This window comes from Oncorhynchus nerka, linkage group LG25, assembly GCF_034236695.1.
Source record: "Oncorhynchus nerka isolate Pitt River linkage group LG25, Oner_Uvic_2.0, whole genome shotgun sequence".
Lineage (NCBI taxonomy): Eukaryota > Metazoa > Chordata > Actinopteri > Salmoniformes > Salmonidae > Oncorhynchus > Oncorhynchus nerka.
Genome location: NC_088420.1, coordinates 4,078,355 through 4,096,790, shown reverse-complemented (window position 1 = coordinate 4,096,790; position 18,436 = coordinate 4,078,355). Strand labels below are relative to the sequence as shown.

The 18,436-nt window shown below is 41.1% G+C and overlaps 1 protein-coding gene across 1 annotated transcript in view; it reads left to right on the top strand.

The window, feature by feature from the left end:
- LOC115119147 (phosphatidylinositol 3,4,5-trisphosphate 5-phosphatase 1) overlaps positions 1-18,436 on the top strand; it is a 68,359-nt gene that overhangs the window by 10,421 nt on the left and 39,502 nt on the right. Inside the window, exons 3-5 of the mRNA XM_029647898.2 lie at positions 8,622-8,757; positions 16,275-16,440; positions 16,886-17,026. Of these exons, the coding sequence (XP_029503758.2) occupies positions 8,622-8,757; positions 16,275-16,440; positions 16,886-17,026 (443 nt within the window). The remainder of the gene's footprint in view (positions 1-8,621; positions 8,758-16,274; positions 16,441-16,885; positions 17,027-18,436) is intronic.

Below are 18,436 nucleotides of genomic sequence, written 5' to 3'. Positions count from 1 at the left end.
GCCTACCTGGTTTTTGGGGCGGCAGAGTAGCCTAGTGGTTAGAGCGTTGGACTAGTAACCGAAAGGTTGCAAGTTCGAATCCCTGAGCTGACAAGGTACAAATCTGTCGTTCTGCCCCTGAACAGGCAGTTAAACCCACTGTTCCTAGGCCGTCATTGAAAATAAGAATTTGTTCATAACTGACTTGCCTGGTTAAATAAAGGTAAAATAAAATAAATTAAAAACCTGGTTAAATAAACAAACAGCATTCTTACATAGGTATTCCTCTTGTCCAGATGGGATAGGGCAGTGTGCAGTGTGATGACGATTGTGTCGTATGTGCACCTGTTGGGGCGGTGTTCAAAGACCTCTTGGGTCTTGAGTGGCTGGTAAGGTGGAGGTGATATGATCCTTGACTAGTCTCTCAAAGCAATTCATGATGAACAGACTGTTTATTGTTGCAGTCCACTTCCAGGTGTTGGGTGTTAAGGGGTATTTTAAGAGCCATTTCTCAATTTCTCATGCATCAGGCAACTTCTGCTTTTGCTTTCAATGCCTTCAGAAATTAAGACAGGCCACATGTGGTGGGAACGTTCTGGAATTTAGCATTTTACTGTGAATATTGTGTAACCTATTATGGTTATGCATTGCACAAAATCGACTTGCACGGTGTTTGGGCCAATTCAAGTCAGGGGCTAAAATGTGAGAGCTCTGTAAAACTAGACACTTGATATTAACTGTCACGTTCTTGGGCTGTAAATGAGTTACACTGCTCCTGTCCTCTATTCAAAAAACAGACTGTACACTACAGTCTCTGTTCAATAAACAGACTGTACACTACAGTCTCTATTCAATAAACAGACTGTACACTACAGTCTATATTCAATTAACAGACTGTACACTACAGTCTCTATTCAATAAACAGACTGTACACTACAGTCTCTATTCAATTAACAGACTGTACACTACAGTCTCTATTCAATTAACAGACTGTACACTACAGTCTCTATTCAATAAACAGACTGTACACTACAGTCTCTATTCAATAAACAGACTGTACACTACAGTCTATATTCAATAAACAGACTGTACACTACAGTCTCTATTCAATAAAAGGTGTGTACAGCACAGCGGGTGTAGCTCCATCCTCTCTGCTCTCTCTGTCACCCAGAGGCAGAGGTTGAGATTTAAATACATTTGGTTATTATACATTACTATACATTCCCTTATTACTGTGGCAGTCAGAATATTCCAAACCTAGAGACCATACTACAGTACACAGTCAGATAGATTAGATTAGTTATTCATTTATCTATTGTAGCTGGAAAGCATGAAAGTCATCAATGCTGATTTACAAGTTCTTGAGTTTTAACTTGCCCTGTACACAGAAATGAAGGGTACTGTAGATCATACAGGCTACTCTGCTAATGTTGAAGGGTACTGCAATTCCTAGCAGGCTACTCTGCTAATGCTGAATGGTACTGCAATTCCTAACAGGCTACTCTGCTAATGTTGAAGGGTACTGCAATTCCTAACAGGCTACTCTGTTAATGTTGAAGGATACTTGTAGTTCATACAGGCTACTCTGCTAATGTTGAATGGTACTTGTAGTTCATACAGGCTATTCTGCTAATGTTGAAGGGTACTTGTAGTTCCTACAGGCTACTCTGCTAATGTTGAAGGGTGCTTGTAGTTCCTACAGGCCACTCTGCTAATGTTGAAGGGTACTTGTAGTTCATACAGGCCACTCTGCTAATGTTGAAGGATACTTGTAGTTCATACAGGCTACTCTGCTAATGTTGAAGGGTACTTGTAGTTCATACAGGCTATTCTGCTAATGTTGAAGGGTACTTGTAGTTCCTACAGGCTACTCTGCTAATGTTGAAGGGTGCTTGTAGTTCCTACAGGCCACTCTGCTAATGTTGAAGGGTACTTGTAGTTCATACAGGCCACTCTGCTAATGTTGAAGGATACTTGTAGTTCATACAGGCTACTCTGCTAATGTTGAAGAGTACTTGTAGTTCATACAGGCTATTCTGCTAATGTTGAAGGGTACTTGTAGTTCATACAGGCTACTCTGCTAATGTTGAAGGATACTTGTAGTTCATACAGGCTACTCTGCTAATGTTGAAGGATACTTGTAGTTCATACAGGCTACTCTGCTAATGTTGAAGGATACTTGTAGTTCATACAGGCTACTCTGCTAATGTTGAAGGATACTTGTAGTTCATACAGGCTACTCTGCTAATGTTGAAGGATACTTGTAGTTCATACAGGCTACTCTGCTAATGTTGAAGAATACTTGTAGTTCATACAGGCTACTCTGCTAATGTTGAAGGATACTTGTAGTTCATACAGGCTACTCTGCTAATGTTGAAGGATACTTGTAGTTCATACAGGCTACTCTGCTAATGTTGAAGGATACTTGTAGTTCATACAGGCTACTCTGCTAATGTTGAAGGATACTTGTAGTTCATACAGGCTACTCTGCTAATGTTGAAGGATACTTGTAGTTCATACAGGCTACTCTGCTAATGTTGAAGGATACTTGTAGTTCATACAGGCTACTCTGCTAATGTTGAAGGATACTTGTAGTTCATACAGGCTACTCTGCTAATGTTGAAGGATACTTGTAGTTCCTACAGGCTACTCTGCTAATGTTGAAGGGTACTTGTAGTTCCTACAGGCTACTCTGCTAATGTTGAAGGGTGCTTGTAGTTCCTACAGGCTACTCTGATAATGTTGAAGAGTACTTGTAGTTCATACAGGCTACTCTGCTAATGTTGAAGAGTACTTGTAGTTCATACAGGCCACTCTGCTAATGTTGAAGGGTACTTGTAGTTCATACAGGCCACTCTGCTAATGTTGAAGGATACTTGTAGTTCCCACAGGCCACTCTGCTAATGTTGAAGGATGCTTGTAGTTCCTACAGGCTACTCTGCTAATGTTGAAGGATACTTGTAGTTCATACAGGCTACTCTGCTAATGTTGAAGGATACTTGTAGTTCATACAGGCTACTCTGCTAATGTTGAAGGATACTTGTAGTTCATACAGGCTACTCTGCTAATGTTGAAGGATACTTGTAGTTCATACAGGCTACTCTGCTAATGTTGAAGGATACTTGTAGTTCATACAGGCTACTCTGCTAATGTTGAAGGATACTTGTAGTTCATACAGGCTACTCTGCTAATGTTGAAGAGTACTTGTAGTTCATACAGGCTATTCTGCTAATGTTGAAGGGTACTTGTAGTTCATACAGGCTACTCTGCTAATGTTGAAGGATACTTGTAGTTCATACAGGCTACTCTGCTAATGTTGAAGGATACTTGTAGTTCATACAGGCTACTCTGCTAATGTTGAAGGATACTTGTAGTTCATACAGGCTACTCTGCTAATGTTGAAGGATACTTGTAGTTCATACAGGCTACTCTGCTAATGTTGAAGGATACTTGTAGTTCATACAGGCTACTCTGCTAATGTTGAAGAATACTTGTAGTTCATACAGGCTACTCTGCTAATGTTGAAGGATACTTGTAGTTCATACAGGCTACTCTGCTAATGTTGAAGGATACTTGTAGTTCATACAGGCTACTCTGCTAATGTTGAAGGATACTTGTAGTTCATACAGGCTACTCTGCTAATGTTGAAGGATACTTGTAGTTCATACAGGCTACTCTGCTAATGTTGAAGGATACTTGTAGTTCATACAGGCTACTCTGCTAATGTTGAAGAATACTTGTAGTTCATACAGGCTACTCTGCTAATGTTGAAGGATACTTGTAGTTCATACAGGCTACTCTGCTAATGTTGAAGGATACTTGTAGTTCCTACAGGCTACTCTGCTAATGTTGAAGGGTACTTGTAGTTCCTACAGGCTACTCTGCTAATGTTGAAGGGTGCTTGTAGTTCCTACAGGCTACTCTGATAATGTTGAAGAGTTGAAGAGTACTTGTAGTTCATACAGGCTACTCTGCTAATGTTGAAGGATACTTGTAGTTCCCACAGGCCACTCTGCTAATGTTGAAGGATGCTTGTAGTTCAGGCTATTCTGCTAATGTTGAAGGATACTTGTAGTTCATTGCTAATGTTGAATGATACTTGTAGTTCATACAGGCTACTCTGCTAATGTTGAAGGATACTTGTAGTTCCTACAGGCACCTCAGTACCTCTAATGTTGAAGGGTGCTCTGGCTACTCTGAGTTGAAGGATACAGTTCAAACAAGGGCTTGTAGTTCTACAGGCCACTCTGCTAATGTTGAAGGGTACTTGTAGTTCATCCACCTCTGTTCCTGCAGGCTCTCTGCCAATGTTGAAGGATACTTGTAGTTCATACAGGCCAGTCTGCTAATGTTGAAGGATGTTACTCTGCTAATGTTCTTCATACAGGCTACTCTGCTAATGTTGAAGGATACAAAGTTCCTACAGGCTACTCTGCTAATGTTGAAGGATACTTGTAGTTCATACAGGCTACTCTGCTAATGTTGAAGACACCTGAGTTCCCACCTCTTTAAGGCTACTAATGTTGAAGGATACTTGTAGTTCATACAGGCTACTCTGCTAATGTTGAAGGATACTTGTAGTTCATACAATGTTGAAGGATACTTGTACTGGCTGCTAATGTTGAAGGATACTTGTAGTTCAATACAGGCCACTCTGCTAATGTTGAAGGATACTTGTAGTTCATACAGGCCACTCTGCTAAATGGCTCTGCTAATGTTGAAGGATACTTGTAGTTCATACAGGCCACTCTGCTAATGTTGAAGGATACTTGTAGTTCCCACAGGCCACTCTGCTAATGTTGAAGGATACTTGTAGTTCATACAGGCCACTCTGCTAATGTTGAAGGATACTTGTAGTTCCCACAGGCCACTCTGCTAATGTTGAAGGATACTTGTAGTTCATACAGGCCACTCTGCTAATGTTGAAGGATGGTTGTAGTTCATACAGGCCACTCTGCTAATGTTGATCAAAAGCCTCTTCCTCTTTCAGTTGCAGGAGGTTTTGAATGATCCCCTAGCGTGGGCGTATGACAAGCCACAAGGCTCATCTCGTGGTGCTTAACAGAAAAGAACGGAAACTTCACTTAGAAAAACAACATCGACAGTGGCAGTGAAAGAGGCTATAAAATAAAAAAAAACAGGTGACTTTGGTCGTTAATACGCCCTTGGAATGTAGCCTAACAGTACAAAGTCCTTTATAACAGTGTGTCAGCTGTATGATTGTGATAGAAGGAAAACCTGTCGTTCAGAACAACATGACCTAAAGTCTCTGGAAACATGCAACAGTAAAGCCCTCTAAGATCTTGCTCTTGTGTTGCTACACTGATCTATACCTGCACCAGAAATATCTATACCTGCACCAGAAAGATCTATACCTGCACCAGAAATATCTATACCTGCACCAGAAATATCTATACCTGCACCAGAAATATCTATACCTGCACCAGAAATATCTATACCTGCACCAGAAAGATCTATACCTGCACCAGAAATATCTATACCTGCACCAGAAATATCTATACCTGCATCAGAAATATCTATAATATCTATACCTGCACCAGAAATATCTATACCTGCACCAGAAAGATCTATACCTGCACCAGAAATATCTATACCTGCACCAGAAATATCTATACCTGCACCAGAAATATCTATAATATCTATACCTGCACCAGAAATATCTATACCTGCACCAGAAAGATCTATACCTGCACCAGAAATATCTATACCTGCACCAGAAATATCTATACCTGCACCAGAAATATCTATACCTGCACCAGAAAGATATATACCTGCACCAGAAAGATCTATACCTGCACCAGAAATATCTATACCTGCACCAGAAATATCTATACCTGCACCAGAAAGATCTATACCTGCACCAGAAATATCTATACCTGCACTAGAAATATCTATACCAGCACCATATATGTCTATACCAGCACCAGAAATATCTATACCTGCACCAGAAATATCTATACCTGCACCAGAAATATCTATACCTGCACCAGAAATATCTATACCAGCACCATATATATCTATACCAGCACCAGAAATATCTATACCTGCACCAGAAATATCTATACCTGCACCAGAAATATCCATACCTGCACCATAAATATCTATACCAGCACCAGAAATATCCATACCTGCACCAGACATATCTATACCTGCACCAGAAATATCTATACTCGCACCAGAAATATCTATACCTGCACCAGAAATATCTATACCTGCACCAGAAATATCTATACCAGCACCAGAAATATCTATACCTGCACCAGAAATATCTATACCTGCACCAGAAATATCTATACCTGCACCAGAAATATCTATACCTGCACCAGAAATATCCATACCTGCACCAGAAATATCTATACCTGCACCATAAATATCTAGACCTGCACCATAAATATCTATACCAGCACCATAAATATCCATACCTGCACCAGAAATATCTATACCTGCACCAGAAATATCCATACCTGCACCAGAAATATGTATACCTGCACCAGAAATATCTAGACCTGCACCATAAATATTTATACCTACACCATAAATATCTAGACCTGCAAAATAAATATATATACCTGCACCAGAAATATCGATACCAGCACCAGAAAGATCTATACCTGCACCAGAAATATCTATACCAGTGTCGTGTCTTTGGCTATGCCGGATTAAGTGATATGACATGCTATTCTTTAAAATAATTTCTCCGTAATTAATATTACGTGATTGAGCTAATCATGTAAATGTAATTAACTAGAGAGTCGGGGCACCACGAAATAATATTTATAGAGCTGTTATCTTACGAATAAACTCTTAAAGACCTAGTAATATTTTACATCAATAGCAGTCAATATTAAACGTCATCTTAATTCAGTCTCATCTGAAAGTTGTACATTCTTAGTTATCTGCACGAATCCTGGCTAACAAATTGAATCAGCAATACAAAATTGGGTTTAATTATTTATTTACTAAATGCCTAACTAATCACACAGAATTATACATACACATAATTAAATTATAACTTGATTACAAATTACGTCATAAAGGAAAACGCCCCTGGCGGGCGGAACAGATATGACAGCTTGTTACACAAAAGAAAAGGGCTGGGTGAAAGTGAAAGAGCAGGAAGACTGAGGAACAAAGGGTGAAGCTGTGCTATCGTAAATACAGTATCTTATGCATTCTCAATTACCGCCCATTTGGAAAAGGAAAATGCAATAAATATTTACTCTGAGCAGCGCTTCGGTAGGTTGGTGGTAGATGGAAGGCCGTGTTGCCCAACCAAGTCCTTTGAAGAATGTCTCTGGATGTCAATTGGAGAAATTGTAGTAACGTCGTTGTGTGGTAGACGGGATACTCTGTCTGTTCCTTCCTAACCCTCAATTTGCAGCTGCTGTTGCTAACTCAACGGCTAGGAGGTATCACTTCTGAAGTGAATAAGAGTTCAAAGTTCATACCATACGCAACCATCAGCTCACGCTGATGTTGGCTTCGTTCTGTAGTTATTATCTGAACCATTCTGACATCGGACTGTCGTCCTCACGTCCTCGGAACAGGAGGTTATATTGTCGTCTAGGGCTTATATGGGAAGGGAGAGGAGGGCGTGTTTGAAAAGTTTTATAGCCCATTGAGCAGAGCCCTATCTTATGAAAACCCAAATCTCATATTTTAGAAGCTAAAATCACATTTCATCCCATCACGAAACATTTCATATTCAAACATTTAAATTGAACAACAATTCCATGTGAATCCGATAACTCTGATGTGTAGACTTTCCACTGTAGAGTTTATGTCATCTTATCATTGATGAGAATGTCTCAGATGACAACCGAACTGACATCATATTCATTAAGTACCACTGCATATGTTCCATTGGTCGGATTACCAGAATATAGTTCATTTCCCCCCACATTCTGATGTTCCCAGAATATCTATGTTAACCAAGGGTTTTGCAAATGTAACATCAGTAGGGTAGAGAGAGGTAAAAGGGGGGAAGAGGTATTTATGACTGTCATAAACCTACCCCCAGGCCAACTTCATGACACCAGCACCATAAATATCTATACCAGCACCGTAAATTAAGCACCAAGTAGAGACATGAGAAGAAAGGCTACTAGCCTGTGTCTTCCTGTTGTGCTCTCTAGTGTACTTGTCTTGATGTGGGGCTCTGTAGTGTTATTGTCTTGCTGATGTTGTGCTCTCTAGAGTTCTAGCCTGTGACTGATGTTGTGCTCTCTAGTTCTAGCCTGTGACTGATGTTGTCCTCTCTAGACTCCTAGCCTGTGACTGATGTTGTCCTCTCTAGACTCCTAGCCTGTGACTGATGTTGTCCTCTCTAGACTCCTAGCCTGTGACTGATGTTGTCCTCTCTAGACTCCTAGCCTGTGACTGATGTTGTCCTCTCTAGACTCCTAGCCTGTGACTGATGTTGTCCTCTCTAGACTCCTAGCCTGTGACTGATGTTGTCCTCTCTAGACTCCTAGCCTGTGACTGATGTTGTGCTCTCTAGACTCCTAGCCTGTGACTGATGTTGTGCTCTCTAGACTCCTAGCCTGTGACTGATGTCATTTCTAGACTCAGTAGTGTGTGCCACTAACCAGTGTTTGTTGTTTCTCTGTCTCTGTCTCCAGGCCTCTGAGGGTGTCCCTATCCGGTTCTTCTCTGTGCTGGCTGACCTGGTGGAGACGTACTACAGTCCCAACATGGGTCTGGCTACACACCTGCAGTTCCCTGTTCAGAAAGAGGAGGAGCCAGAGGAGGAGCCAGGTCAGATAATAACCTGTTTATTATCTTTCTGTGTTTCAAAGGGACCTGTGGGACCTGGTCAAAAGTAGTGCACTATCTAGGGAGTATGGTTTCATTTGTGATTTAGCCATTCTCTCGTATTATGTTTTGCTACAGCTGAGCTAACCCAAGGTAGCTTGGATCTGACCTAGCCCAAGTTAGCTTGGTGGTCCCAGATCTGACCTAATCCAAGTTAGCTTGGTGGTCCCAGATCTGACCTAATCCAAGGTAGCTTGGATCTGACCTAGCCCAAGTTAGCTTGGTGGTCCCAGATCTGACCTAATCCAAGGTAGCTTGGATCTGACCTAGCCCAAGTTAGCTTGGCGATCCCAGATCTGACCTAATCCAAGGTAGTTTGGATCTGACTTAGCCCAAGTTAGCTTGGTGGTCCCAGATCTGACCTAATCCAAGGTAGCTTGGTGGTCCCAGATCTGACCTAATCCAAGGTAGCTTGGTGGTCCCAGATCTGACCTAATCCAAGGTAGTTTGGATCTGACTTAGCCCAAGTTAGCTTGGTGGTCCCAGATCTGACCTAATCCAAGGTAGCTTGGATCTGACCTAGCCCAAGTTAGCTTGGTGGTCCCAGATCTGACCTAATCCAAGGTAGCTTGGTGGTCCCAGATCTGACCTAATCCAAGGTAGCTTGGTGGTCCCAGATCTGTTAATGTTGTATAGCCAACTTCTACTGTACCTCAATAACTCCAGTAACCCTGCACACTGTAATTATGGTGGTGGCCCTGAGCCTGTATATAGCTTGCATTTCCTTCTATATACTTTGAAACTTGAAAACTTGAAACCTCTAATACCTGTCCAAAATTGTAATCAGTCAAATAAATGTGGGTTTACTTTTCCCCGAAGAGGCAATAGAAGAAGACAAAACGATCTATCGAACACATTTGTCGTGTCATCATAGCGATCTTTGACTTGTGGTCAGACTGGCTCAGGTGGAACGAACTTAAACTTGCACCTTTTTTTCTGATGCTGAATTGAATGTCATTAAGAAAACATGACTTTCTAAATTTAAAAGTAATCCAAGAAGTAATCATCTAGTTGTGTAATCTGTAATATGATTACAATATTTTTAAGATGATAATGTAACTGAGATTGGTTTTTTAATAATCAGATTACATACAATCCAGCACAGTTAAGGTAGATACACTAAATCAAATCAAATGTATTTATATAGCCCTTCGTACATCAGCTGATGTCACAAAGTGCTGTACAGAAACACAGCCCAAAACCCCAAACAGCAAGCAATGCAGGTGTAGAAGCACGGTGTCTAGGAAAAACTCCCTAGAAAGGCCCAAACCTAGGAAGAAACCTAGAGAGGAACCAGGCTCTGAGGGGTAGCCAGTCCTCTTCTGGCTGTGCCGGGTGGAGATTATAAACCTAGAGAGGAACCAGGCTATGAGGGGTAGCCAGTCCTCTTCTGGCTGTGCCGGGTGAGGATTATAACAGAACATAGCCAAGATGTTCAAATGTTCATAGATGACCAGCATGGTCAAATAATAATAATCACAGTAGTTGTCGAGGGTGCAACAAGTCAGCACCTCAGGAGTAAATGTCAGTTGGCTTTTCATAGCCGATCATTCAGAGTATCTCTACCGCTCCTACTGTCTCTAGAGAGTTGAAAACAGCAGGTCTGGGACAGGTAGCACGTCCGGTGAACAGGTCAGGGTTCCATAGCCGCAGGCTACATGACCAAAAGTATGTGGACACCTGCTCGTCGAACATCTCCTTCCAAAATCATGGGCATTAATATGGAGTTGGTCCCCCCTTTGTTGCTATAACAGCATGGACTCTTCTGGGAAGGCTTTCCACTAGATGTGCGAACATTGCTGAGGGAACTGCTTCCATTCAGCCACAAGAGCATTAGTGAGGTCGGGCACTGATGTTGAGCAATTAGGCCTGGCTCGCAGTCTGCATTCCAATTCATTCCAAAGGTGTTTGGTGGGGTTGAGGTCAGGGCTCTGTGCAGGCCAGTCAAGTTCTTCCACATCAATCTCAACAAACCATTTCTGTATGGACCTCGCTTTGTGCACAGGGGCATTGCCATGCTGAAACAGGAAAAGGCCTACCCCAAACTGTTGCCACAATGTTGGAAGCACAGAATCATCTAGACGATTTGTGCTGCGCGCTTCAGCACTCGGCGGTCATGTTCTGTGAGCTTGTGTGGCCTACCATTTCGCGGCTGAGCCGTTGTTGCTCCTAGACGTTTCCACCTCACAATAACAGCATTTACAGTGGACCAGGGCAGCTCTAGAGGGGCAGAAATTTGACGAACTGACTTGTTGAAAAGGTGGCACCCTATGACAGTGCCACGTTGAAAGTCAATGAGCTCTTCAGTTAGGCCATTCTACTGCCAATGTTTGTCTTTGGAAATTGCATGGCTGTCTTCTCGATTTTATACACCTGTCAGCAACGGGTGTGGTTGAAATAGCCAAATTCATTCAATTGAAGAAGTGTCCACATACTGTACTATATATAGTGCATTTATATGTAAAGTGGGGCACCAGAGTCATTGAGGTAGATATATACATGTTAACAGGAGTACTGGAATCATTGAGGTAGATGTATAACAAATACAGTGCAAATTGCGGAATTTCTTATAAGTTTCCTGGTTAGAATCCCGCTCCTTGAAAGCAGCAGCTCTACCCTTTAGCTCGATGCGGATGTTGCCTCTTGGCTTCTGGTTGGGGTATGTACGTACGGTCACTGTGGGGGCAACGTCATCGATGCACTTATTGATGAAGCCAATGACTGATGTGGTGTGCTCCTCAATGCCATCGGATGAATCCCGGAACATATTCCAGGCTGTGCTAGCAAAACAGTCCTGTAGCTTAGCATCTGCGTCATCTGACCACTTCCGTATTGAGCGAGTCACTGGTACTTCCTGCTTTAGTTTTGCTTGAAAGCAGGAATCAGGAGGATCGTTATGGTCACATTTGCCAAATAGAGGGTGACGGAGAACTTTGTACACATCTCTGTGTGTGGAGTAAAGGTGGTCTAGAGTTTTTTTCCCTCTGGTTGCACATGTAACATGCTGGTAGAAATGAGGTAAAACACATGTACATTTTCCTGCATTAATTATCCCCGGCCACTAGGAGTGTCACCTCTGGATGAGCATTTTCTTGTTTGCTTATGGCCTTATACAGCTCGTTGAGTGCGGTCTTAGTGCCAGCATCGGGTTGTGGTAGTAAATAGACAGCTAAGAAAAATATAGATGAAAACTCTCTTGGTAAACAGTGTCGTCTACAGCTTATCATGAGATACTCTACCTCAGGCAAACAAAACCTAGAGACTTCCTTAATATTAGATTTCGCGCACCAGCTGTTATTGACAAATAGACACAGACCACCACCCCTCGTCTTACCGGAGGCAGCTGTTCTATCTTTCCGATGTACCAAAACCCAGACAGCTGCATGTTATCCGTGTTGTCGTTCAGCCACGACTCGGTGAAACATAAGATATTACAGATTTTAATGTCCCGTTGGTAGGATAGTCTTGAACGGAGCTCATCCAGTTTATTCTCCAGTGATCGCACGTTGGCTAATAGGACTGCTGGTAGAAGCGGATTACCCGCTCGCCGTCAGATCCTTACAAGGCACCCCGACCTACATACCCGATATCTCTGTTATCACAGTGATTTTGGCCTTGTCTGGTGTCTGAAGTAAATCCTTCGCATCCGACTCATTAAAGAAAAAATTCTTTGTCCAGTTCAAGGTGAGTAATCGCTGTCCTGATATCCAGAAGCTCTTTTCGGGTCATAAGAGACGGTGGCAGAAACATTATGTACAGCAAAACACTATAGCATCATTTGTTAGGAGCCCATAAAACGGCTGCCATCTTCTCCAGCCTCATTAATGAGAATGTGGACTTGGTATTTTACCACATAGGGCTATCTTCTGCATACCACACCCCTACCTTTTCAAAACACAACCGATTGGCTCAAATGCATTAAGAAGGGGAGAAATTCCACAAATTCGCTTTTAGCAAGGCACACCTGTTAATTGAAGTGCATTCCAGGTGACTACCTCATGAAGCTGGTTGAGAGAATGCCAACAGTGTGCACAACTGTCATCAAGGCAAAGGGTAGCTACTTTTAAGAATCTCAAATATAAAATAGATTTTGATTTGTTTAACTTGTCATGGCTGCAATCCCAATACCGGGATCGATATGACAACTAGCAGTTAAAAATCGAGGGCGACAAATTCAAACAACAGAAATCTCATAATTACAATGCCTAAAAAATACATGTGTTTTATATCATTTTGAAGGTAATCTCGTTGTTAATCCCACCAAAGTGTCCGTTTTCAAATAGGCTTTTCAGCGAAAGCAAACGATTATGTTAGGTCTCCACCAAACCACAAAAAGCACAGCCATTTTCCAGCAAAATATAGCATTCACAAAAAGCTGAAATAAAGATAAAAATGAATCACTAACCTTGAATTATCTTCATCAGATGACACTCATAGGACTTCATGTTAGACAATACATGCATGTTTTCTTTGATAAAGTTCATATTTATATAAAAAAATCTGAGTTTACATTGGTTTATTAGATTCACTTGTTCCAAAAACATCAAGTGATTTTGCATAGCCACATCGTTTCAACAGAAAAACTCATCATAAATGTAGATGATAATACAAGTTATACACATGGAATTATAGATATACCTCTCCTTAATGCAACCGCTGTGTCAGATTTCAAAAAAGGTTTACGGAAAAAACCAACACATGCAATAATCTGAGACAGCGCTCAGAACAGAAGCCAAATTAGCCGCCATGTTGGAGTCAACAGAAACCAGAAAATACATGATAAATGTTTCCTTTGTTTCCTTTGATGAACTTATTCAGAATGCAGTCCCTAGGAATCCCAGGTCCACAATAAATGCTTGATTTGTTCGAAAATGTCCGTTATTTATGTCCAATTAGCTACTTTGGTTAGCGCGTTTGGTAAACAATTCCAAAGTTACAAGCTGCACAAGAACTCACTACTGTAATGGTCCAGGTTACAAAGTGGCTCAGTGACTCGTGTTTGCATCTCAATGTGAAAAAAACTGTTTGCATGTTCTTCACAAAGAGGGCAACAGATGCTACTGAGCCAGATGTCTATGTGTCAGGGGAGAAGCTCCAGGTGGTATCCGATTTTAAGTACCTTGGCATCATACTTGACTCCAACCTCTCTTTTAAAAAGCATGTGAAAAAGGTAATTCAAATAACCAAATTCAACCTAGCTAATTTCCGATTTATACGAAATTGTTTGACTACAGAGGTAGCAAAACTGTACTTCGAAACTATGATACTCCCCCACTTAACATACTGCTTGACTAGTTGGGCCCAAGCTTGCTGTACAACATTAAAACCTATTCAGTCTGTCTACAAACAGGCTCTCAAAGTGCTTGATAGGAAGCCCAATAGCCATCATCATTGTCACATCCTTAGAAAGCATGAGCTCTTGAGCTCTTGAGTTGGGAAAATCTTGTGCAATACACCGACGCATGTCTTGTATTCAAGATCCTTAATGGCCTGGCTCCCCCTCCACTCAATATTTTTGTTAAACAGAAAACCCAGACATATGGCAGCAGATCCACAAGGTCTGCCATGAGAGGTGACTGTATAGTTCCCCTAAGGAAAAGCACCTTTAGTAAATCTGCATTCTCTGTGAGAGCTTCCCATGTCTGGAATACACTGCGATCAGACACACATAACTGCACCACATATCACACTTTCACAAAATGCTTGAAGGCATGGCTAAAGGACAATCAGATTTGTGAACATGGTCCCTAGCTGTGTGTTGCCGCTCTCCATGTTGTCTGTTGTCTGTAGCTTGTGAGGTGTGGAAACACTTTGTTGCTTTTATGAATTTTGTCTTGCTGCTTTTTGTTCTGTCTGTATGCTACGTCTTGCTTGTCCTATGTTGCTCTGTATGTATGCTATGTATTCTTGTCCTATGTTGCTATGTCTTGCTTGTTCTATGTTGCTATTGTCTATATTGTAATTGTTTTTAATAACCTGCCCAGGGACTGTGGTTGAAAATTAGCCGGCTGGCTAAAACCGGCACTTTTACTGAAACGTTGATTAATGTGCACTGTCCCTGTAAAAATAAAAAATAAACTCAAACTCGAACTCAAACAAAGCGCGTCCACTATAACGTGACGAAATGTCCAAAAGTTCCGTAACAGTCAGTAGAAACATGTCAAACGATGTACTGAATCAATCTTTAGAATGTTGTTTACATATATCTTGTTCCAACCAGAGAATTAGAATGACTTCAGATGAGCGATGGAACGCAGGTCCTTCATCTGTGAACGCGCCTGGTGAAAGCATGGTCCACTCATGGCTGTGGTGACTATTTCCTGTCTCATTCGACCCCCCTTCACATTAGAGTCATCAGACAAAGTTCTATTGACTGTTGACATCTAGTGGAAGGCGTAGGAAGTGAAAACTCATCCATATCTCGCTGTAATTTCAACGAGAGCTTGGTTGAAATTCTGCCACCCCCAGAAAAAATACAAACAGGAAGTAGAATTTCTCAGGTTTTTGCCTGCAATATGAGTTCTGTTATACTTACAGAAACTTCAGAGTGTTTTCTATCCAATACTAACAATAATATGCATATATTAGCAACTGAGACTGAGGAGCTGGCCGTTTACAATGGGCACCTTTTCATCCAAGCTACTCAATACTGCCCTGCAGTCATAAAAAGTTAACACTTTTTTGGTTACTGCATGATTCCATATGTGTTATTTCATAGTTTTGATGTCTTCACTATTTTTCTACAATCTAGAAAATAGTCTAAATTAAGAAAAACCCTTGAATGAGTCAGTTTGTCAAAACCCTTGACTGGTACTGTACAGTATATACATGTTAACAGGAGTACATTGAGGTAGATATATATACATATTAACAGGAGTACATTGAGGTAGATATATATACATGTTAACAGGAGTACATTGAGGTAGATATATATACATGTTAACAGAAGTACTGGAATCATTGAGGTAGATATATATACATGTTAACAGAAGTACTGGAATCATTGAGGTAGATACAGTGGGGCAAACAAGTATTTAGTCAGCCACCAATTGTGCAAGTTCTCCCACTTAAAAGATGAGAGAGGCCTGTAATTTTCATCATAGGTACACTTCAACTATGACAACTAATACTTATTTTCCACCATCATTTGCAAATAAATTCATTCAAAATCCTACAATGTGATTTTCTGGATTTCTTTTTCTCATTTTGTCTGTCATAGTTGAAGTGTACCTATGATGAAAATTACAGGCCTCTCTCATCTTTTTAAGTGGGAGAACTTGCACAATTGGTGGCTGACGAAATACTTTTTTGCCCCACTGTATATATACATGTTAACAGGAGTAAAGGTGACTGTAGGTGCTGTTAGTTATGTAGTAGTAATTCAAGTACTACACAGGGGTATGATACTGACAACTTTAATTATGTCTAACAGTTTGACTGTTGTGGTTGTTCGTCTCCAGATCCAGCTAAATACCCACCCCAGCTACCACCCAGGAACATCTCAGGAGGGCTGTCAGCCAATGGCAGTAAAGAGACCCATGGGGGAGAGTCACAGACTTCAGAGCTCGCCTGTGCTTCCCTGAGAGACACATACCTACAGAGGCTGCAACAGTTGGACATGTCTAAGTATGCTCATTTGGGCCCACAAAATCTTCTCAGAGTGTTGATCTGAGATCAGGTGCCACCCTATCGATGTAATCTGATTCATTATTGATCAGGCAAAAATGTATCTTAGTTCAGCTTTTTGACTTGATAGGTTTTGGCCTTTCTAGGGAGTTTTTCCTAGCCATCGTGCTTCTACACCTGCATTGCTTGCTGTTTTGGGGTTTTTAGGCTGGGTTTCTGTACAGCACTTTGAGATATCAGCTGATGTAAGAAGGGCTTTATAAATACATTTGATTTAATACACTGAGACACTTCTCATTCTACTGTGAGCTGCAAAATGCTGATTGAGTGTCTTCAGTAGTATTGTGTTACTGACGACGTGTTGCATTGTGTTACCCAGCTGCCAATCTTTTAGTTAGGCATCAACAAAACTAATCACACTGACTGCTAATTCATTGTCTTCCAGCCTGCCGGAAGAGCACCAACAATCCATCCAGGAATACTTCCACACCTCACTCTGTCTCGATGCTGAGCAAGCCCAGAATGGGAATCCCAACTTTCCCCGTCTGAAAAAGCTCACTATGGGAATTTGCAAACATCTTAACAGGTACAGGAGACTTACAGACAATAGCTAGCTACAGTGGTGTCCCAGATTGTTGACACACTTGGTGTGGTGACCACTGATTGGCTGGATACCCTGGTCGCGATGTGGTTGAAGCAAGATAAGTCGTTTTTATTGACACTCTTGATAAAGATGAACAATGACTGTATAAAATAAAATAATAATAAAAAAGTTATATTGAATGCATCAACAACAACAACAAAAAGGGGGAAATTATAATATTTTATACTTGTACTTTTGCTCAGAGAAAGAGATTTTGTTTTGTTTTTGTTTTTTTCTCAAGAAGGTTAGGGGTCAAAATTATTGACAGCTCTAAATATTCTTAGATATAAAGTCATCAAAAGTTTAGTATTTGCTCACAAATTTTTACCACACACTGACTACATTACCATTAACAGGGGAGGTTAGTATGTCTTGGAGGTATGATCTAACCTCTCACCATTACCAATAACAGGGGAGGTTAGCATGTCTTGGAGGTATAATCTAACCTCTCACCATTACCAATAACAGGGGAGGTTAGCATGTCTTGGAGATATAATCTAACCTCTCAGCATTACCAATAACAGGGGAGGTTAGCATGTCTTGGATATATAATCTAACCTCTCACCATTACCAATAACAGGGGAGGTTAGCATGTAATATCATACCCCCAAGACATGCTAACCTCTCACCATTACCAATAACAGGGGAGGTTAGTATGTCTTGGAGATATAATCTAACCTCACCATTACCAATAACAGGGGAGGTTAGTATGTCTTGGAGGTATAATCTAACCTCTCACCATTACCAATAACAGGGGAGGTTAGCATGTCTTGGAGATATAATCTAACCTCACCATTACCAATAACAAGGGAGGTTAGCATGTCTTGGAGATATAATCTAATCTCTCACCATTACCAATAACAGGGGAGGTTAGTATGTCTTGGAGGTATGATCTAACCTCTCACCATTACCAATAACAGGGGAGGTTAGTATGTCTTGGAGATATAATCTAACCTCTCACCATTACCAATAACAGGGGAGGTTAGCATGTCTTGGAGGTATAATCTAACCTCTCAGCATTACCAATAACAGGAGAGGTTAGCATGTCTTGGGATTATGATCTACCCTCTCACCATTACCAATAACAGGAGAGGTTAGCATGTCTTGGGATTATGATCTAACCTCTCACCATTACCAATAACAGGGGAGGTTAGCATGTATTGGAGATATAATCTAACCTCTCACCATTACCAATAACAGGGGAGGTTAGTATGTCTTGGAGATATAATCTAACCTCTCACCATTACCAATAACAGGGGGTTAGGTCTTGGGAGCATGTCTTGGAGAGTTAGCATAATCTAACCTCTCACCATTACCAATAACAGGGGAGGTTAGTATGTCTTGGAGGTATGA